Source organism: Malus domestica, chromosome 04, assembly GCF_042453785.1.
Source record: "Malus domestica chromosome 04, GDT2T_hap1".
Classification (NCBI taxonomy): domain Eukaryota; kingdom Viridiplantae; phylum Streptophyta; class Magnoliopsida; order Rosales; family Rosaceae; genus Malus; species Malus domestica.
Genome location: NC_091664.1, coordinates 8,311,399 through 8,334,825, shown reverse-complemented (window position 1 = coordinate 8,334,825; position 23,427 = coordinate 8,311,399). Strand labels below are relative to the sequence as shown.

Sequence of the window (23,427 nt, the reverse complement as noted above, 5' to 3'; positions counted from 1 at the left end):
TGTCGGTTAAGACCGTTATTCGTTTGCATATTTTATTTATTTAATTGTTATTTGACGTCGGTTTATGGGATATTAAATTGATTTAATATTATTTCAGTGTCGTTTAAAAGCGACAGTAGGATTTATATTTTACAATAAATTGCTTTTGAACGTCGCCTTAAAGCGACGTAACGTGTAAGTATGCGTCGCTTGAAACCGACGTTAATTGTAGTGTCGCTTTAGAGCGACGCTGCTTAGTGTCGGTTTAAGCCACGAAACCGACGCTAAAGCCCTTTCGTGACGCTAGCAATAGTGTCGCTTTGAAAATGCGACATTACATTGTTTTATGTCGCATTTTTGCCAAAATTGCGACAGAAATCGGATTTCTCGTCGGTTTTTGCTCCGACGGTGATAGCATATATTGTAGTGGTGGTCACATAAATAAAAATAAAATAATACGCATGAGTAAAAATGGAATGTTGCCTCCAATAAATGCACATGATTTTGATACATGCGAATCATGTATTAAAGGAAAAATGACTAGACAATCATTTTCTTAGCATTGGATTTCTACAAATTTACTTGAGATAGTGCATATAGATTTATGTGGACCTATGAGAACAAAAACCCATAGAGGAATGAAATATTTTGTGACTTTCATCGATGATTATTCCTGTTATGGATATGTCTACTTCTTGCAGCATAAAAATGAAGCCTTAGAAAAATTTAAAGAGTTTAAGGCCGAAGTAGAGAACCAATTGGGAAGATCCATAAAGACCCTTAATAGTGATAGAGGTGGAGAATTTGAAGCCTTTGATGATTTCTGCAAAGAGAATGGTATAAGGCATAATTATACTATGCCTTATACACCGCAACAAAATGGTATCGCAGAAAGAAGAAATCAAACTCTAATGGATATGATGCGATCTATGATGTCTTATGCTGACTTACCTCTACATTTTTTGGGTGAAGCTTTGGCTACTGCAGCATATATATTGAATAAAGTTCATACAAAGGCAAAGCCACTAACTCCATATGAATTATGGCATGGGCGAAAACCCGATTTATCAAACTTAAGAGTTTGGGGTTGTAAAGCGCATGTCCTCATTCCAAAGCCATTAAGAAATAAATTACAAGCAAAGACTTTGGAATGTAAATTCATAGGATATCCTGATAATAGTATCGGATATAGGTTTTATCATCCTAAGAAAGGATTGATCGAAAGTAGAGATGCTACTTTTATTGAAACTATTGATTTGTTTAAACCAATACACGAATTGGAATCTTTGGAAGAAGAAAATTCTCCTAAGGATGATCAAGATTTCCATCTTGATTTAGACTTGTCTCATGATGCTGACATTGACAATGATCAAGTGGGAGACGTTAACATGGGTGATCATATCAATGTCGATCATGACATACACATGGATAATGATCATGATATTATCATGGAAGATATAAATAGTGGGAGAAATGATCAAATCAGTGGGAGTAAAAGAAAAAGGGAACCATCTAGAAGATTGAAAGATCACTTTGTTTTCAATCTTGAGGAGGTAGATCATTCAATGGGAGATCCAGACCCACAGAATTATAAAGAAGCAATGGATAGTTTTGAGTCTGAACAATGGCAACAAGCAATGAATGAAGAATTAGATTCCATAAAGAAAAATCAAGTTTGGGAATTGGTTGATCTACCTAATGAAAGAAAGCCCATCGGTTGTAAGTGGGTACTTCGTAAGAAGTACAAATCAGATGGTACCTTGGATAAGTTTAAGGCTCGACTTGTAGCTAAGGGTTATACTCAGAAACCCAGTATAGATTTTGTGGATACTTACTCTCCAGTTGCGAAGTTTACATCCATTCGTATTCTTATGGCAATTGTTGCTAGAATGGATTTAGAACTTCATCAGTTAGATGTCAGAACAGCATTCTTGAATGGAGATTTAAAGGAAGACATCTATATGATTCAACCTGAAGGATATCATGTCAAAGGACATGAAAACAAAGTCTATAAATTAAGAAAGTCATTGTACGGCCTTAAACAATCATCAAGACAATGGTATTTAAAGTTCCACCAAGCCATTATGGAAATGGGTTACAAAATAAATCCATTGGATCATTGTGTTTACTCTTGGAAGTGCCAAGATAATTTTTGTATGTTGTCACTATATGTAGATGACATCTTACTTGCAAGTAACTCTATAGATATGATTGAAAAGACTAAGTCATATCTGGGATCCAAATTTGAAATGAAAGATATGGGAGAAGCATCTTATGTTCTAGGAATTAAAATTACTAGGGATAGAGATGCCAAAACACTCTATTTGGATCAACAAAATTATCTGGATAAAATATTTAAAAGATTTAATATGCAAGATTGCAAGCCAGTGAGTACACCTGTTTGATGTATGCTATGACCAACACAAGACCTGACATATGTCATGCAGTTGGATTGGTAAGTAGATATCAATCCAACCCTGGAAAGCAACATTAGATGGCAGTAAAGAGAATTATTAAATATCTAAAGGGCACCCAAGGTATGAAACTTTGTTTCGGATTAAATGATCTGTATTTAGTTTGTTATTGCGATTTAGATTTCACAAGCGACTTGGATGATAGAAAGTCAACAAGTGGTAACATTGTCTTGTTTGGTGGAACGACTGTTTCTTGGTTAAGTAAGAAACAAGGCTGTGTTGCAAAGTCCACCATGGAAGTAGAATATATATCTTGTAGCACAGCGGTTAGTACTGCAGTATGGGCTAAACGATTTATCAATAATTTAAATATAGGTATACCTAAGGAGCACGTCAATGTGTTTTGTGATAACAAGTCCACCATTTTTCTGATAAAGAGTGGAGCAAAGAGTTCCAAAGGAAAACACATTGATGTTAAATATCACTATGTACAAGATATAGTGGAGAAATGAGAGGTAGAGGTCGACTACATACCCTCCGAAGAGATGGTGGCCGATCCGATAACCAAGGGATTGTCTCTGGAAAAATTCAGAGAGCATGCGACTACAATGGGTTTGCAAAACATGTAGATGTGTTGTAGTGTGAGACGTGCGGCGGGCATCGTTATATGGTCATACTCTAGAGAAACAAATCAGAATAGGAAACCATTTATGTCATCATAATCAAGTGGGAGATGTTGGAATATGATTATGATAACATGGTTTTCACAATATGTGTAATCATATGTGAAGGTATACCATAACATTGGTGTACTAATATACATATGATTGTAGTGAAATAAGTTAATTAATTAATAAAGAAAATAATATAATATAATTAATTAAAGGATATGAACAGTTATATTCTAACCTGAGAAGTTATAACTTCTCCTGAAGAACATAACTTCTCCAGAAAGGTTACTTGCATATCTATATATTTGTAAATCTCTTTCTGTCAGAAAGAACATTCAATTCTATATTCACTCTGTTCATATCCTTCACACCATATTGTGATCGATAGTCCAACGACATCCGTTTCCGATCCTGTTAATAAACAATTTCCATCATTAAGGTTTTACTCTACACATGGCGACATTCTATTGGCCAAGGTTTATGAAGAAATATTCTCAAGATATTAAATAAAAAATAATATCTTGAGATAATGGAGTAATTATCCCTAATTGATTTAAATTGGGATTAATTGAATGGAGTCAATCTTCAATTGGGAATGTATTAAAGATAAAATTTGGGTAATTAATCTTTATCTTTAATGCTTTGACTTTTCCTTGCCAATGGTAGGTGAGCGGTTGGTAGTCGTATTTAGATGATACGACCTTCAGAGGTGTGAACTGCTTGTAGGAGTATCTGAGGAGCATGCCTATTTATTGAGAGCAATCTTGTCTTTCTTGGGAAAAAAAATCCACATGTCCCCTAGAATTTTTGATATTATTTTAGGCTCCACAATCAACATTGTTGCAATTCTAGGAGCTGCGGCCCTGCAGACATGTCTAGGTTTTTTAAGAGACGGAGTGGGGATGCTTATAGCTACCCTAAGGATGACCCAAGCAGCACATTTACATGCCCTGGCGGGACTAACTATAGGGCTGCTTCTGCCTTGATTGAACCATATATATCTGCTACTTTATGGTATGGTCTGAACAATAAGCTTGTGATGAAATAAAATTAGATTGAGGGTTTTCCCAGCACACGTAATTTGCATTATATATGTAACACAACAAAGTACTTGTAATGTTATCCAAGCAACTACGTAATGTCATCCAAGCAACTATGGCTTCGCAAAGTTGTAATCGTTTTCTTAATTACTTGCTTAATTGGCTTTTAGCTAGATTAGCTTATAGCATATCGAGCCAGCACTCCTCTCAAACCAAAAACCTTCCCAGAATTGAAAGCTGATAGGACCCACTTCGACCTTAACCTGTAGCACAGATAGCAACGGAGGTGGAAGTTTGGGGAAGGAGAAGAAGTATTCTTTAATAAAAAGGCTAATGCTAGGGAGATTAAATTTTTTAAATCAAATGATGTGGTTGTAAATTATTAAATTATTAACTAAGTGTCGATTAACGTGTTTTTTCTTATTGGTGACATGTCTTCCTTTTTTTTTTTTTTTACAAATTTAGTTTAAAATTTCGATCTTCCTAACATAACCCTTAATAAAATGATAGTTGGCCAATAGGGGTGGATTGGAAAAACAAAAAACCGGAAATCGAAAAAATGCCAGCCCGAAAACCAAACCGAAGCTGTCAAACCGAATCTAGTTGGTTCAGTTTCGGTTTTTGAGGTTCGGAAACCAAACCGAAATATGAAAATCATATATAAATGCTTAAAACCTGGTGGCTTAAGGGTTCGAGAACCCCTTCCTTCCAAGTTGGGGATACTCGCTTCAAGCCAACTTGATTGTCGGCTTTGTGTTGATATATTTGTACCAATAAAATATTTATACGCATTCTAATCTTTAATTCTTTATAAAATTTCTAAGGGTGTAGTCAAACTCAGATTTGGAAGGATTTTAAAAGACTTTAAAATCCTACTGCAGTCAACCAAAGAATTTTTAGAATCAATGCAAATCTGGGTGTAGTCAATCAAGATTTTAATAGTCATTTTTATAGTTCATCCAAATCTAGGTGTATTGAAAAATTAAAGATTTTGTAGGATTTCATTAAGTTGTGGATTTTGTGAGATTTGAGAATAAGAAATATATATAACCAAGAACAACTAGAATCCTACCTCACACCTAGGATTTCAAATCCAAGAACCTCTCCCTCTTCCTCTCACACTTTATCTTCTTCCTTCATCTCTACAATTTTTTCTTTATCTTTGCAATTTTTCTATTTCACCTATGCAATTTTTCTACAATTCTTTTTGCAATTTTGTGCAATTTTTTCTTCATGGCAGAGAAGGGGAATTGGAATTGGGTTGTGAAGGAAGAGGAGTAAGAGAGAGTCGCAGAAAACATTTGTCACATTTATTTGTCAGAGATTGAATTTTGGATTTTGTTGTCAGGTTTGATTCTATTTTGCATGATTTTTGTTGGTTGAAACTGTTTTTGGCTTAATTGCTTGATCATATCTCAAGCGTTTCGACCACGAATTATTGTTTTCATGGAATTTTATTCGCATTTTCTTAGTTTTTCTAACTCTTTTTCTCTAAAACGTAATTTTAATTAAGTTGGTGGTGGTAGAATGATTTATGTAGAGTAGAGAATCAAATTATCAAAAATTGTCTTTTGTGAGGTGGATACTATTTCGTGCGGCAACTAGGTGGCGGGATGCGAATCTCGTTGATTTTCTGTAGACGTTTAGTTGTAAGATAGCCTTTAGAGACCCTTCATGCTATTTTTCAGAGACCCTTCATGCAATTTTTTCTTCATGGCAGAGAAGGGGAATTGGAATTGGGTTGTTAAGGAAGAGGAGTAAGAGGGAGTCGTGGAAAACATTTATTTCAGCTTCATTTACTGGATTTATGACCTAAATATATTTATCACCATTTGATTTATTTGACGATCAAGATTCAACATTGTAAAATCTATCAAAATCCACATAAATCTGTTATATGAATCTTCTCAAATCTTCCAAAATCCATATGGATTTTGTAGAAGTTTCATAATCCTATGAAATTCGTCACTTAACAAAATCTATTAAAATCCTTTCAAATCCTAAGTTGACTACACCCCCTAAAGTTTACAAACCCTAGCCGTCACCCCTATTTCAGTTTTCATCTCTTCTCAAACACTCTCTCTCTCCCCCCTTCCGATGCTTTCTTCCTCTCAGCTTCCTTAGTTTTCATCTTTTCTCCTTCCATCCTTATTCTTTTCCCTTGTTTTGTAAGATTTGAAGCTCCTACTACTCCGTTAGATTACAATAACTTTGTTGAGACTATGAGGCATCAATTAATTTCGTCTTTAATCTCATTGGTGGAGCTGGAGGAGAAGGAGCTCGAGGCTTGCCAGTGGATCGGCACCCGGAGAGGAGGCTCGAGGCTTACCAGTGGATGGGTACTTCGTTACTTATGATAGCTGGGGAAATAAAGAAGAGGTATGATTTCTCAGACACATTTGAATTGATATGTTTTTACAAATGAATTCCTAGTCTTTGTCAGGCACATCGATTTCTTAGTCTTTGTCAGTAAGACATTCTTCTTTGAATTGTTAGGTAGTTGTCTCTAAAATCTGGGTTATGATATTTATTTTCTTTTATTGAATCATACTTTATTCTAGTAGAATGAAGTTTTATATGGTCATAGAACTAACATTTTGAATAACAAATGAGTAATGCTATTTGGATTCCTAATAAACATTTTTTCCGTTTCCTAAAGACATTGAATGTGCTTGCAGAGGCTTTCAAAAATATTGATAATACTTTAGTGATTGCGAGCTTTGGGGCTGATTGTTAGCTTGTTATGTTCGGAGCTATTGAAGCAAAGGCAATGAATCTGAGGGAAAAAACTGTTGTGGGAAAGGGCCTTAAGATCTTAATTTAATCCTTTGGAATTTATTTGTACTCCACTGGAACATGTATTACAAAATGACTACAAGCTTTGCTTTCTTAAGAATTTTTTTTGCTATTGAAGAAAAACAAAATCTATGAAAAAAAAAAAAAACTAACCGAAAAAAGCCGAACCGAAAAAAATTTGAACCGAGCTAAAATTTCGGTTCGGTTTCAGTTTTGGCAAAAAATCGAACCGTTTTGAACCGAACCCAGCCCTATTGGCCAAATAATATAACAACTCCAAACAATCTATAAGCTGGCAATTACACAACTTTCCTAAACACCAGCAACAAACTCATTATTTAACTAAGTAATAAACTCCTACTGCGATTATGCTAATCTCAATTCATAACATTGCTGGCTTTCCTAAACACTAGCATCGATCTCTCTCATTACTTCCAGCCCATTGATAACACATGTAAACATATGACGACTAGATTCTTTCACAACGGAGAGAAAGGCACTCACAACAGAGAACTCTCGTAACCGTATTTGACCTCACCACATTATATCTCACATGAAGGGTATTAAGAATGGCAAAAAGGATTTTTTTGTATTGATTGAAAGAATCTACACAAGTTACAAGTAAATATAAAAAGGGGAAGGAGTTAAAGCACAGCGCGTGCAACTCCTTAATTTAAGCTTTCGAAAGGCTATACAAGATCCCTTGATTTAGAGGGACTACATGACATCCCTTGATACAAGGCTTCACCGACTTCCATTAGGTTTCTTATATTAATAATTTCAACACTCCCCCTCAAGTTGGAGGGTGTATGTCAAGAACTCCTAACTTGCGTAACATGGTTGAGAATGCATCCTTTCCCAACGCCTTTGTGAACATATCGGTTAGTTGGTGTGAGGAAGAGACTTATTTTGTAACAACGGAACCATCTTGCACTTTGTCTCTGATGAAGTGATAATCAATCTCTATATGTCTAGTCCTCTCATGGAAGACGGGGTTAGCAGCTATGTGTAAAGCTTCTTGGTTATCACAATGCAGTGTTGCGGCCCCTAGATGTGACAAGCTCAGGTCTTTGAGAAGATGTTGAAGCCAAGACAATTCATAACAAGCACCCGTCGTAGCTCTGTATTCAGCTTCGGCTAAAGATAGGGAAACCGTCTTTTGTCTTTTTGATCTCTAAGAAATCAAAGAAGATCCCAAGAATATGCAATAACCTATGGTAGACCTTCGGGGTGATTAGGCAACCTGCCCAGTCCAAGTCATTATAAGCTGTCAAAGCTAGATTGTGATGTGAGGAAAAGAAAAGGCCCTAACCGGTGTGCATTTGATATACCTTAGAACACGAAGTGCTGCCTCCATATGTGGCTTACGTGGTTCATGCATAAAACGACTCAACACATGCACATAATAAGTAATGTCAGGACGGGTGATAGTCAAATAGATCAAACGCCCAACAATTCTTCTATACTGAGACAGATCTTTAAGTAGTTCCCCTTTGTCTGAAAGCTTCAAATTTTGTTCCATTGGGAAGTTCACTGGCCATGCTCCCAAAAGGCCAACGTCTTTCAAAATCTCCAAAGCGTATTTCCGTTGTGAGAGAGAAATACCTTTGTGTGAACGTGACACTTCAGTCCCCAAAAAATATTTCAAGTTTCCGAGATCTTTGATTTGAAAGCGACTGTGTAGAAGCCTTTTAAGAGAGGATATGGCAGCCATATTATTTCTAGTAATGACGATGTCGTCTGCATTAATCAAAAGGGCCGTGAATGACTTTCCTTTTCAATGAGTAAAAAGAGAGTAATCAGCTTTAAATTGTACAAAACGTGCAGTTTGAATAGCAGTGGAGAACTTAACAAACCATTGACAAGAAGCTTGCTTTAAACCATACAACGACTTGTTGAGGCGACACACTAAACTCTCCCCCTATTGCAGAAGATCAGGAGGGGGTGACATATAGATTTCCTCATGAAGATCGCCATGCAGGAATGCATTATTAACGTCCAGTTGGTGAAGGGACCAATTTTGAGTAAAAGCAAGAGCTAATAAACATCGAACAGTAGTCATTTTAGCTGTAGGTGAAAAAGTATCATGGTAGTCAATGCCTTCCATCTGAGTGTAGCCCTTGGCTACCAAACACGCTTTGTAATGCTTAATGGTTCCATCAGAACGCCATTTGATCTTATAAACCCATCTGCAACCAATAGGAGATTTTCCTGGAGGAAGAGAAGTAAGAGTCTAAGTGTGATTCTCTGCCAACGCCTGTAATTCAGAATGCATGGCGGCCTGCCAATGAGGGCTAGAAGCGGCCTTTGTATATGTGCTAGGCTCCTCATCATGAGTAACATGAGCAATGTAAGAAAAATGATTGGGTAAGTAATGGTGATAAGATAAGAAATTACTCAATGGATATCGTATACCTTTACAAAGACTTGACGACGAAAACGACGATGGTTTGGGTGTGGGCAGTGTCACTTGTGAGCATACATAATCACCGAGGTAAGCAGGGGTAGTGCGATGGCGTTGGGGTCGCCCAGTAGAGTCTGGTGGAGCTATATTGTCATCAGTGGAAAGAGGAGGATTTATGGGATTGGGTGGAGAAGTGTCAGAGGTGTTTGTATTGGGTGAATTGGGTGAATAAGTGTCTGAAAGGGTAGGACTAGATGTGTCAGAGGTGTTTGCATGGAGACATGGTGGACTAGACGTTTCTAGAGTGGATGGAGAAAGGATGGATGTAGAAAGAATGGGGTTGACAATAGGGTAAGGATGCAGGTTTGTTGGAGGTTCTACCGTGGGAAAAGATGGCAAAGTTTGAAAGGGGTAGGTATTTTCATGGAAAATGACGTCCCGGTTCGTAAAAATTTGTTTTTTTGTTAAATCATAAAGTTTGTATGCCTTTTGCCTGAAAGGATAACCAAGAAATACACAACGTCTAGCTCGTGCATCAAACTTATGAGAAACATGTACATTGGTGGCATAGGTAAGACATCCAAACACATGTATATGAGAAAAAGTGGGAGGTTTAGCATGAAGTAGTTCATAAGGTGTTTTGTAATGGAGAATAGGGGTTGGGAATATGTTTATAAGGTGTACAGCGGTTAACACACAATCCCCCCCAAAAACGTAATGGAATATGAGCTTGAAAACGCAAAGCACGTGCCATTTCAAGAATGTGACGGTGTTTGCGTTCTACAACCCTATTTTGTTGAGGCGTATAGATGCATGAATGTTGAAAAACAACCCCAATATCCCTAAAAAAATGACGTAAAGAAAGGAACTCCCCACCATTAACGGTTCAAATTGTTCGGACTTGTGTTTGGAATTGTGTTTGCACAAAGGAAAAAAACTTTTTGAGTAGGCTTTGTGTTTCACTTTTATGATGCATGAGGAAGACCCATGTAAACCTAGAATAATCATCTACCACTGTTGAAAAACAATTGGCTCCAGAAAGAGAACTTATCTTATAAGGACCCCAAATGTCACAATGGATGAGATCAAAAGGTTTCTTAGTAGTAATTGAACTAATGTCAAAAGGAAGACGATGTTGCTTGGCCAATGGACATATGTCGCAAGCATCATTCAACTTAAAAGGGATATGCAACATATTTTTTGCCATAAACTCTAATCGAGATGGCGATATGTGACCCAAACGTCGATGCCATAATTCAGTGAAGGAGGTGACAAGGTTGCATGAAGGTTTGACAAAAGATGTTGGCCTTTCTGAAACTAGCGTCACCAAGTAATATAGTCCTCCACGCTGTTTACCCAAACGAATCATTTTCTTCTTAGCCAAATCCTGCAAAATGCACCAGTAGGGGAAAAATGTTACTGAACAAGCCATGGCGCTAGTGACCTTGCTTACAAACATTAAGTCAACTTTGAAAGTTGGCACACATAATACATCTTGCAAATGAATTGAAGAATTTAAAGATAAATTCACAATGGGTGTGATAGGAGCCTCATGTCCACTAGGCATTTGAACAAGTGGTAAGGTGACATTCTTGGTACAATGAGTGAGTGAATTTGGTAAAGATGTAATATGGTCTGTCGCACCACTGTCGATTATCCATCAACGAAGGCACTTCAGAGGTTTTAACAAACCTAATGAGTTTTCTGTGGCATTGGCGGCGACATTGGCTTTGGGAGCATTCTATGTTATCTCATTGTTGTTCATAATGGATAATATCTGCTGGAATTGAACGTTAAAGAGACCAGGCACAACGGAATGCAGTTCTTGTAGAGAAACCCCATTGGTGGTATTGTTGGCAGAACTTCCATGGCGTTTATTGCATCCACCACCATTGTTCCCACACCCACCACCTTTGTTGCTACAATGAAGACGATGTTCGAGAGGATATCCATGCAGTTTGTAGCATGTGTTAATGGTATGGTTGGTGGTGTCACAATAAGTGCAGTGGAGTTGTTTACGGGAAGATGAGCTGCTGCTAGTTTGGCTGCCAGTTTGCGACTTGTGCCATTGACGAACAGCCATTACTGATACCTCTGCAGCTTCACGTGAATCTCTCACATCGCGTTGTTTTTCTTGCTAGACAATCATGGAATACACTAAGGGCGCGTTTACGTAAGGGTAATGGGAATCAAGAAACGGAATTGAATTCTGATTACGGATTACACCGGTGTTTACTAACGCGAGAGGAATCAAAAATTATGTGGGACCCAATTGAATTCCGGAATCACACTCCGGAATTTCCCGGAGTCGGATTCTCTAGCAACAGGTGGTAATTGAATTCCTTGTATTGTTGTCTTCCAGGAATCAGACTTTTGTTCCTAAATTACCCTCTCAATTCGTCTTCTGCAAATCCACCTAAATTGGGAGGTGGCAGGGGTGGTGGGAGGACATGTGAATATGGGAGCAATGGGAGGATCTGTGAATATGGGAGGTTGTGGGGGCTGGGGAAGAAGAGGATATGGAGGATTGAGGAGCGTGGAGGACCTGTGAGTATGATGGGTGGTGGGAAGGGCTGTGCGGGCTGGGAAAGAAGAAGGCAGCAAGGATGAAACGAAGAGGCGTGGGAGACTGAGGGTGCTCTGGTGGTCAAAGAAGTTTGCTTTTTTTTTTCCATGGATGAAGCAAATTAGGATGATTCGAGACGGCAACGAGAAAGTCACTGAAAATGGAGAAGAGAGGTTGAACTGTTCTTGCTGCGGATTGAGCATGAACAAGTTTTACCCTTCTTGTATTGTGATTAAACCCTCTTGGGAGGTTTTGGATTATGCCCAGAAACAGAATTTGAGTTTGGAAATAGGGGATGATCATCATACGAAAAAAGGTGATCATTCGAATCGAAGCGGATCAAATTTCGAGATCGGAAACGAAGAGGGAGTTGAAGAAAACAAGGGAGAAAATAGGGGTTTTGAAGCAGAGGATCATGAGAGGAAACGGAGAGGCATGGGAGATTGACTGGGGGTGCTCTGGAAGAAGGTGAAGAAAAGATGGGGATGAAAGGAAACGGAGTGGCATGAGAGATCGACCGGGGGTGCTCTGGAAGAAGGTGAAGGAAAGATGGGGATAAGAGGATGGGAGAAAGAAAAGATCAAGTTTGTAAAGATAAATTTAATTTTATATAAATAAACTTAATTTTCAATAATTATAGCATAAAAATCATTTATTTTCAACAAGGACAATTTAGTAATTACATTACTTGGAACAAGGGCATTTTAGTAATCATATTGGTTTATATTCCGATTCTGTTGAATTAGTAAACAGTTTTATGGAATTCTATTCCGATTCCAGACAGTTTTAGTAAACAACTTCAACAGGAATCCGATTCTGATTCCGCCTCATTTCATTTCCTCCTCAATTCAATTCCTCCCAATTTGATTACGGATTAGTAAACGCGCCATAAATGCACAGAGGGCAATGGACTCATCATCAGGATGTTGCCACGAGCAGCACCATAAGACTCTTTGAGACCCATGAGGAATGACATTAATCTGGTTCTCTCAATTTGATCACCTTACTTCTTTAATGTACCACAGGTGCAAGACTCTTGATCATTGTAGGATGCAAGTTCATCCCACAAACTCTTCAGTTTTGTATAATTACCAACAACAGATAATTGGTCCTGAGAAATAGAAGCTATATCTCGTTGAATTTGATACATTCTAGGTGCATTACCTTGGCTAAAATGATCTTCAAGATCCTGCCAAATTGCTTGGGGTGTGGTGTAGTAGATAATGCTATCATGGATAGTTTGGTCAACTGAATTCAAGATCCAAGAAACAATCATGTCGTTGCACCGTTTCCAGGAAGCAAAGTCATTTGGTTTCTTGCTTTCATCAGGAGCCTTCAATGTGCCATCCACAAAACCCAGCTTGTTCTTAGCATTCAAAGAAAGCTTCACAGAACGACACCAAGTGGAGTAGTTGTCTCCGTTGAGAAGCTTGGAGACAAGAACCATAGCCGGATGGTCGAAATGATGAATGAAAAAAGGACTGGAAATGTCTGACTTATTTCCATTTGAACTTTGTTCGTCAGCCATGAAAGAACAATGACACAGAAGAAAAAAAAGCAGAAGAAAAAAATGCAGCGAGAAAAAACTAGGGTCTGCTTGGATTTCCTTAGCTCTGTGATACCATATTAAGAATGGCAAAAAGGATTTTTCTGTATTGATTGAAAGAATCTACACAAGTTACAAGTAAATATAAAAGGGGGAAGGAGTTAAAGAACAGCACGTGCAACTCCTTAATTTAAGCTTTTGAAAGGCTATACAAGATCCCTTGATTTAGGAGGACTACATGACATCCTTTGATACAGGGCTTCACCGACTTCCATTAGGTTTCTTATATTAATTACTAGAAATAGAAGTTATATCTCGTTGAATTTGATACATTCTAGGTGCATTACCTTGGCTGAAACGATCTTCAAGATCCTGCCAATTTGCTTGGGGTGTGGTGTAGTAGACAATGCTATCATGGATAGTCTGGTCAACTGAATTCAAGATCCAAGAAACAATCATGTCGTTGCATCGTTTCCAGAAAGCAAAATCATCTGGTTTCTTGCTTTCATCAGGAGCCTTCAGTGTGCCATTCACAAAACCCAGCTTGTTCTTAGCACTCAGAGAAAGCTTCACAGAACGACACCAAGTGGAGTAGTTGTCTCCGTTGAGAAGCTTGGAGATGAGAACCATCGCCGGATGGTCAAAATGGTGAATGAAAAAAGGACTGGAAATGTCTAACTTATTTCCATCCGAACTCTGTTCGTCAGCCATGAAAGAACAACGACGCAGAAGAAAAAAAAGCAAAAGAAAAAAATGCAACGAGAAGAAACTAGGGTCTACTTGGATTTCCTTAGCTCTGTGATACCATATTAAAAATGGCAAAAAGGATTTTTCTGTATTAACTGAAAGAATCTACACAAGTTTCAAGTAAATATAAAAGGGGGAAGGAGTTAAAGCACAGCACGTGCAACTCCTTAATTTAAGCTTTTGAAAGGCTATACAAGATCCCTTAATTTAGGGGGACTACATGACATCCCTTGATACAGGGCTTCACCGACTTCCATTAGGTTTCTTATATTAATTATTTCAACAAATGGCGCATCTCCAACCAATTTTTATAAACACGACTCTTCACACTATTTTTAGTTTCTCACACTCCTCTTTATATCTGAAAATCATATTGAATAAGTGAAACCAAAAGAACATACAAAATTAAACACGTGAGAGGCTTGAAAAAGTGTGTGTCATTTGCCTCAATTCAATTCATCTGCACTAAATTAGTAAACATGCCATTAAACGGGAACAACCCTTTTTTATTTTTAATATATTGATCGAGTAAAAAAATCAAGGAACAACTTTAAACATGTTTTGCAAGAGAAAAAGGTGTGCAAAAATTATTTCTCTTTCACAATTATACAATGGAAACTCTTGTCACACGAGCCGGAGAGTAAAATTCAACCAGCCAGTTTAAAGCATCTTAATCATAATTAACAGTTTAGATCGACATTTCCATATATTAAACTTGGTAGCGAACCAAAAGTTAAAATATAAGTAAAATCCATTCACCGAATCCCAGTAAAAAGAAAAGAAAAGGAAAACAAAACGCAGTCACATAGTAATTCATAGATTCTCACCCACATGAAGCTCAAAGTGCAACCATGGCGAGGGCATGCATGCTCTGCTCATCCAACTCCAAGGCCTGTAACTGTCTTTCTTGAGTCACAGTGTGTCTCAGCAGCCTCAGAGCTCGTTGCAACCTAGTAACTGGCTGCCGATGACGACGATTTGCATCGTCATCCAAACCAGCAACTGCAATCTGATTGAGCTGGAAAAAGAAGAGCCTCGATGCATGGCTGAATTCGGAGTAGGTTTGATAAAGAAGTCTGAAGCTGAAAGAGAGTTTGAGAACAAACGGCCAGATCAACCCAGTCAGCACAGCGTTGCCGTGAGAGGCGGAAATGGTGACGACTTTGAGTTTGATGAGTGCTACAGCTGCCATGTGAAAACCCATCTATATATGTAGAGAGAGAGAGAGAGAGAGAGAGAGACTCTTAATGAGCAAGCTAAGTTGAATCAGAGTGATGAGCTTGAAAAATATTAAAAGGTTTGGGATTATATGGAAAATTAGGTTTTGGTTTTTGTTGTCAGCAGCTAGAAGGATATGAGGAAAGGGTGGTGTCTTTATCAGCATATGTGTCAAATTCCTAAGCACGATGTGTCTTTTCTCTGGGCACCATGTTTGCGCAACGACTCTATCATGGATGATGGTAACAGAACAAAAGATAAGAGTTTAATTAACTTGTATTTTTATATTTTTTATTCTTGGTGGATTGTCATTGTGTTTAGAATATCTCCAATTTACTGCGTTTAGTTCAACCCTCTTTTTCCTTTAGAATATTGCTTGGACTAAACTAGCATTGGGAAATTGTCTCTTGTAAATGTTGTTGTCCTACATTTTTATATGGAAAATAATTTTTACACTCACTTTTCACTACTCGCACTCTTTTGTTTCAAACATTAAATTAATAAATTAAAAGAGAATCAGTGGCCAAAATTAAGAGTTGTATTATATAAGGTTAAAATGTAGTGTGAAAATCACTTGCGTTATACATAGTTGTTTTGCCACAAATTTTCCAAAGATATTTTTGAGAAACCCTATCCTGAACAATAATTTTTCACAATGGCAAGTCCCTATTGCATCATATCTTTTATGAATAGTACTGATAATCTCAACACACATAAAAAAAGGAAGAATAACGAAGTCTTTTTTTTTTTTTTAAGTGCAACAATATATTTTACATTAAGAAGAGAGAGGAATTCAGCTAAGCTACATAATGGGTAACCTAATTTAGTACCAAATTCGTCATTTACGATATTCGAACCTAATACCTCTTACTTATAAATAAAGAGAAATATCATCAAACCGTAGTACTGAATGACTTTTAGAGTTATATTAATACTATTATTTAAGTAGGGATTTTATTTTTTTTGGGTTGTATACTTTTCTAGTAGGATTTTATGAGCCACTTTGCATGCAGGATGACAACCGTTGAATCATCATAATGCACATGAAGTTACGAACTGAGGGGACCTATATGGCTGTGCATAGGAAATTTCCAGGAACTTTCTCTCCATCATTATGGCCTCGTGATGTGTGGAGATACTGTATACAATTCTTGGGCAGCAATGCATACGTTGAAATCTTTGGGAGCATTATGTCGATTATTTTCTTTTGTCTCTATACTTTTTTTTTTTTTTTTTTTGAAGAATTGAGTTAAATTAAGAAACCCAAGGCTAAGAAGCCAAACAGAAGCAAGAGAGCCTACGACAAGGCAAACACAACGAAATAAAGACCAAGCAAAGCAGTGAGCAGGGATACAACAACCGACACAATCACTAAGAGATAGTGTCACCCCAAACCCACCACAACCTGCTAATGAGGGCAAGGCAGTCCGTCATTACTTAATACATGAACTAACGAAGATGGGGGTCTGTCAACCCAAACAAAATCACACATCTCCGTAAAATCAGCCGACGCAAGAACATCCGCTGCCAAATTGGCTGATCTTGGAACCCAAGACCAGCGACAGTTCTGAAAAGCTGATCCCAACCTTTGAGCTCTAGCCAAAATGGGGAAAGCCTCCCAACTGCCATTTTCAAGAGAACCATTTAAATAGGAAATAGCCTGAAGAGAGTCAGATTCAATGAGAACAGAACTGAAACCCAACGAGGCACCCAATTCACAACCACGCAGGATCGCAAAAGACTCAGCCACAAGAGAAGAAGGAGCCAAAACAGAAGACCTTACCGCAGCCCGGAAACGCCCACCGTCCTGTCTAGCAACCACCCCCGCAAAACCCATCCGAGATGATTTAGACCAACTAGCATCTACATTGATTTTAACAAAAGGAGAAGAAGGAGGACACCACCTGACAGCAACCTCCTCCCGAGAAACCGAGACAGGCTGAGCAATACCCACAGAAGACATAGCAAGCAAAAAGTTCCCAAAGGCGGTCGACAACGAAAAAATAACCTTAGATGGATTCACAGGAACCTGGTTGAACACAAAATCACAGCGAGCTTTCCAGATGAACCAACAAGAGAACGAAACATAAGCTTGGAACCACTGCCTGTCAGCCGAAGAACCCCAGTTAGGAGAAAACACATCCTGCAACCACCGATCCCACGAGACAATACCGGCAGCATCCACTTTGTAATTCAACGCTCCACCAAACCAAACAGCCGCCACCCAAGGACAGCGAAGGAAGACATGCTCCACAGTTTCATCAGCATTCTAACAAAGAGGACAAGAGGGAGAGAATGATAACCTTCTTGAAAAAAGAGCCTTACCAGTAGGCAGGCCAAGATGCAACGAAACCCATAAGAAATGCCGAATTTTGGGAGGAACAGCCAACTGCCAAATGCATTTCCATAGAGTTTTAGAAATCGAACGAACAACCGGCATCCGATGATCCCTCACCTCAATAGAGCGAACTTGCAGCCATCTGTACCCCGATTTCACCGAGTATTTGCCATTCCGGTTAGCAGCCCAAACAAGCCTGTCCTTCCACCTCGAGTCTCCAATAATTGTTTCCTGAATAGCCCTTTGATCCGCTAAAGAAAGAAACGGTCTTAGAAAATCAAAATCCCATTGCCGGGAAGAGGAGTCAATGAGGGAGCTGACCCGTAAGTTCGACGTAACAGAGACAGAACCAAGCGGCATAGGGTGCCCCGAAGGGAGAGAGAGCAGCCACCTATCCACCCAAACCCTCACCTCCTCCCCACCCATGATTTGCCAATGAGATCCGCTAGTAAGAAGCTCCCTGCCCGAGAGAAGACTGGACCAAGCCCAAGAAGCCCGAGCCCCTTTTTTAGCCTCCAAAAAAGAGCAATGCGGGAAGTACCTGGCCTTAATAACCCTCGCCCACAATGAATTCGGCTCCGTAAGCAAACGCCAGCATTGCTTAGCAAGTAACGCATCATTAAACTCCTGAAAATTTCTAAAACCCAGGCCACCCATATCCTTGGGAAGGCCCAGAACCTCCTTAGACACCCAGTGGATCTTTCGGTTCTCCCCATGGCTTCCCCACCAAAATCTCGCAACCAGGGCATCCAACTCATGACAGACCACAGAAGGAAATTTAAAAATGCACATAGGATAAGCAGGAATGGCCTGGATCACAGCCTTAATCAGAACTTCTTTGCCCACCCTCGACAACGCACTCTGCTTCCACCCTTGGAGCTTTCCCAAAATTTTGCCCTTCACATAAGCAAGGCCACGCTTTTTGGACCGACCCCAGATGGCTGGGACACCCAAATAAGTGCCAGGATTATCCACTACAGACAAACCAAGAATGCCACCCAAATTGGCAACCACCCCTTTCGGAACATTTGCACCAAAATAAATACTGGACTTCTGGAGATTCACTTTCCGCCCCGAAGCTTCATAGTACCTATCAATAATAGAGAGCAAATTTCTACAATAATTATCCCCCGCACGCAAAAAAAGAAGAGTGTCGTCCGCAAAGAACAAGTGGGATATAATGGGCTCCGATACACCAATCCTAACTCCCTCCAGCTGTTTGTCGTCAATCGCAGGTTGAATCATGCACGAAAGAACCTCCCCCAGAATGATAAACAGATAAAGAGATAAAGGATCACCCTGCCTGAGACCTCTGGACGAAGCAAACTTGTTGCCTGGCTACCCATTAAGAAGGACAGCGAAATTAACTGTAGAAACACAACCCATGACAAGCCTTCTCCACATACAACAGAACCCCATTCTCTCCATAACCGCATCAAGGAAATCCCATTCAACTCTATCATAGGCTTTCTGCATATCCAATTTGACTCCCATTTCAAACTTCCGTTTCGCAGTTCTCCCTTTCAAAAAATGGAACATTTCATGAGCAATCCCGATATTATCTTGAATTTGACGACCCGCCACAAAAGCATTTTGGGAGGGAGATATAAGCATAGGAAGAATCACCTTTAACCGGTTTGCCAAGACCTTAGACAACACCTTGTAAGAATAATTACACAGGCTAATAGGCCGAAACTGCGAAACCGTCTCCGGGTGCGGAACCTTTGGGATCAGAACAATATACGTAGCATTAAGAGAAGTCAGGCTAGACGACCCCTGCATTAACTCCCCCACCAAAGCACAGACATCCTCATAGACATGCTCCCAAAATGATTGATAGAATATGCCTTGAAAACCATCCGGTCCCGGAGCTTTAAGACCACCCATTTTAAAGATCGATGTCTTGATTTCATCCTCGGACACCGGCTTAAGGAGCGCCAGATTCATATCCTCCGTCACTCTCGGGCTAATACAATCCAACAAAGATCCCCAGTTCCGGGCTCCCCCAGTAGTAAACGTGTGAATAAAATGATCCTCCACCAATTTTCGAACACGTCCCGGTTGCTCCACCCAGTTCCCAAGCTCATCCTTAATTTTGATAATTTGGTTGCGTTGTCTTCGTTGCAAAGTAGAATTATGAAAGAACTTTGTATTGGCATCCCCATCACGAAGCCATCTAACTCTAGAACGCTGCATCCAATAGCTTTCCTCCTTAGCCCTCAATTCATCGACGAGCTGAGTTTTCTGCTTAATGACTTCAATATTAGAGCGCCAATCCTTTTGAAGCTCCTGCAACTGATGCAGGAGTTCCTGATTCAACAGACCTCTCTTCTTGAATTTATTTTGGCTCCACCGAATAAGACTAGATTTGCAATCGTTTATTTTCTTCGTCCACCTCACCAAAATCTCACTCGGAGCCTGCCTATTCCAGCAAGAGCGCACCACCTGATCACAATCAATCTCTTTAGCCCAGAACGCCTCAAACTTGAACACTCTTCGCCCCTGCATACTCTCCGACTCGGTTTGAATAATGAGAGGACAATGATCAGACCCCATAACCGTCCCATGCGTAACCAAAGAATTCGGCCACAAATCCTGCCAAAGCTCGTTTATCAAAGCCCGATCAATCCGTTCCTCCACCAGATGACCGTGGCGCATACCATGCCAAGTGAAAGCAGGACCATTAAAGTCCAAATCCCACAAATTGGTAACCTGCATGAAAGTCTCCAGATACCTAGGCCTGTTGTAGAGAGCCTCCACCCCCCCAGACTTCTCATGATCCCAAAGAAATTCATTAAAATCCCCAGCACAAAGCCACGGAATATCAGCAGGAGAAAAATGACTCGACATCCACTCCCAAAACTCAGCCTTATCCTCCCTGTAGGGAGTTCCATACACTCCAGTAATATGGACCCAATTACTATCCCCACCCTTGCGCAAGATAACATCAATAATATGCTTAGAAGAAAACAGAGATTGCACCTCCACTGAATCATCCTACCATAAACTTAGCCCACCTGCCCTGCCAACCGGAGAAACATTAATACCATAATGAAAACCCATACGTCTCCTAACACCATTTAATCTATGATCTTTCATTTTAGTTTCAGATAAAAAGATCATAGAAGGTCGTTTGTTTCTAATAAGCCCATGGAGGGCCCTAACTGCCGTGTCCGACCCTAGACCACGGCAGTTCCAAAACACCAGAATCATGGCGATCTTGCGGCTGTTGAGGGCCAGCCGCCACCACCCCGAGCCAGATTGCCCGCACAAACAGTCCAGACACAGCTTCCATTCTCTCCCGCATCAGCCTCCACCTGATCCCACAGATCACTTACTTCCATAGTGCCGTCCTGTATCACTTGTCTATCAGTGTCCGGGTTGGGCCCTCTAGTTTTCTTTTGGGGGGATGGAACTAAGTCCATACTCGATGTCTCCACTCCTCGCTTAATGCCACCCACCTCATGCCGCAACAGGCTTGAGCACAATCGAGAGGTAGAAGCCAAAGTCCCCGTGAACCCCTCGAAATCACCAACTGGTGGAGTCCCAGAATCTGCCTCACTAACATCCCGAATCCGAACCGAATGCTCTCCTTCTCCCCTCTGAAAGACCAGTTGATTAATTACTGACGGGAAACTCCCATCATCGCACTCCCATCTCAGGTGGCGACGCAGCTGAGGCACTACCACTTGAATCTGACTAGCAGGACAAGCTTGGCGCTGAAACCTACGCCATTTCTTCTTGTCACGAACATGGGAACCAAGCTCCCCAGCAGTCACCCCAGAAGTGTCTTTCCTGCTCGGAGCCTCATTGTGGATCGAACGCTGCAACCTCAACTCAGGACGATCACTGCCCCTAACCATTCCAACCAACCTCCGTTCGCCTACTCCCAATCGCGACGGGCGCACATGCTCCACAAACTCGCGCACATGAGGAGCTTTGATCCAATCTCCAAAGCCTCCCGCCCCACCCATATTCACCGCGAAAGAGCACTCCGTATTAATATGATCAATACGCCCACAATGATAGCAAAAATCTTGAAGCCTCTCGTATCTAAACTTCACCCAAGTCTCACGGTTCACCTCCCTTTTCAACCAACATCCCAGAACAAGCGGGTTCTCCGAATTAACTAACACTCTCACCCTTAAGAAGCCTCGAGCTTTTGCTGGATCCTCCATCTCCATAAAAACACCAGCCGTCTTAATGAGCCGAGTAACATTCTCCTTGGAAACCAAACTTAAAGGGACTCCCCGGATTTGAACCCAGAAAGGAACAGTCTTCATGTCAACCTCCTCCAAAGCAAGGTCCGGGGGCCAAGCTTTTACTACAAATTTTTTCTTCATGACAGCCCACGGCACCTGCGCCAGGATTTTCTTAGCCACACTCTGATCCGGAACCGAGATAATGAACACATTCTCTCGGACCCATTTAATTCCCACTTCACCTAGATCCTTCCACACCGAGTTAAGGATGTTTCTGATACCCCACCTATTCAGTGGCTTCTGCGTCAAAGCCATACCAACTAACTTAACACCAATCTCCATCGTAGACAGATCCAGCGAGCGATCCAAATGAACAACTAGCTCTTCCACACCAGAATTTTCCATAAGTAGCAGACTCCACACTTTCGACAGCCCTATAGATGCCGCAGAGTACTTGGAATGCTCAGAATTTGAACCCAGAAAGGAACAGTCTTCATGTCAACCTCCTCCAAAGCAAGGTCCGGGGGCCAAGCTTTCACTACAAATTTTTTCTTCATGACAGCCCACGGCACCTGCGCCAAGATTTTCTTAGCCACACTCTGATCCGGAACCGAGATGATGAACACATTCTCTCGGACCCATTTAATTCCCACTTCACCTAGATCCTTCCACACCAAGTTAAGGATGTTTCTGATACCCCACCTATTCAGTGGCTTCTGCGTCAAAGCCATACCAACTAACTTAACACCAATCTCCATCGTAGACAGATCCAGCGAGCGATCCAAATGAACAACTAGCTCTTCCACACCAGAATTTTCCATAAGTAGCAGACTCCACACCTTCGACAGCCCCAGAGATGCCGCAGAGTACTTGGAATGCTCAGAAAAAACCCTATGAGCTTTCACCGGTGACAGACGTAACTCTTGAATCTGCCTCAAATCATCGGTAATAGCAAAAAAAAGTGCAATAACTATGTCAATAAAAGCATCAGCCTGCACATACCTACCATTTTGGGACAAAATGGGATGGGCTCTTTTAACGCTGCCAACCAACATCTCATAAGACCCATAAAGACCATCCCAGCATTCAATGCTTTGAGATTTGTCAGAACCCACCTTAACTCCATCCTCACAGAGGCCAAATTTGTGCCATACTGTCAACCCCACATCGAAACCAATCGTACCTAGATATAAGATCTCAACCCCCAAATTGACCACCCAGTATAACCCTAACCCCCAACTCAGAGAATAGAAGGGATAAAATCCCTGACCACTCTCCTCCATTCTAACCCGCCCCACCAGAAGAAGCTCGAACCCAATCGCAGAACACAAGACGAAATTAAAGCTCCACCAACCCCAATCTGACAACCCCCCTACAGAAATCCAGAACCACAGCAGACAAACAGGACATGGACAGACAGCCCTACCAAAGCCCCACCACAATCAGAAGAGATGCAATCCCGAACAAAGACAATCGCAGAAAAATAAAGAGCTCTACCTACCCCTC

General features: G+C 40.4%; 2 protein-coding genes and 1 pseudogene across 2 annotated transcripts; 1 reads left to right on the top strand and 2 right to left on the bottom strand.

The window, feature by feature from the left end:
- The window catches only part of LOC114824481 (protein P21-like), a 53,053-nt pseudogene extending 48,941 nt beyond the window's left edge, over window positions 1-4,112 (top strand).
- Window positions 4,113-8,645: 4,533 nt separating this feature from the next.
- LOC139195256 (uncharacterized) lies at window positions 8,646-15,623 on the bottom strand. The gene is made up of 2 exons (XM_070820468.1): window positions 13,764-15,623; window positions 8,646-10,691 (listed from the first exon to the last, which is right to left on the bottom strand). Exons 1-2 carry the CDS (start codon window positions 14,125-14,127, stop codon window positions 10,681-10,683), a joined length of 375 nt encoding a protein of 124 aa, XP_070676569.1. The 5' UTR covers window positions 14,128-15,623; the 3' UTR covers window positions 8,646-10,680.
- Window positions 15,624-16,789: 1,166 nt separating this feature from the next.
- LOC114824480 (uncharacterized) lies at window positions 16,790-22,326 on the bottom strand. Its single transcript, XM_029101625.1, has 4 exons — window positions 20,995-22,326; window positions 19,151-20,650; window positions 17,837-19,057; window positions 16,790-17,650 (listed from the first exon to the last, which is right to left on the bottom strand). The coding sequence occupies exons 1-4, from the start codon at window positions 22,324-22,326 to the stop codon at window positions 16,790-16,792; spliced, it is 4,914 nt and encodes a 1,637-aa protein (XP_028957458.1).
- Between the last annotated feature and the right edge of the window lie 1,101 nt (window positions 22,327-23,427).

Excerpts from the sequence above, each read along its gene's own strand:
- LOC139195256 (XM_070820468.1), bottom strand. The coding sequence starts at position 14,127 with ATGGCTGACGAACAGAGTTCGGATGGAAATAAGTTAGACATTTCCAGT.
- LOC114824480 (XM_029101625.1), bottom strand. The coding sequence starts at position 22,326 with ATGGAAAATTCTGGTGTGGAAGAGCTAGTTGTTCATTTGGATCGCTCG. Across the intron at positions 19,058-19,150 it reads AATGGGATTTCCTTGATGCG|CCAGGCAACAAGTTTGCTTC; the intron begins GTTATGGAGAGA and ends CTTAATGGGTAG. Across the intron at positions 17,651-17,836 it reads TGCAAGTTCGCTCTATTGAG|AATGCTGATGAAACTGTGGA; the intron begins GTGAGGGATCAT and ends CCTCTTTGTTAG.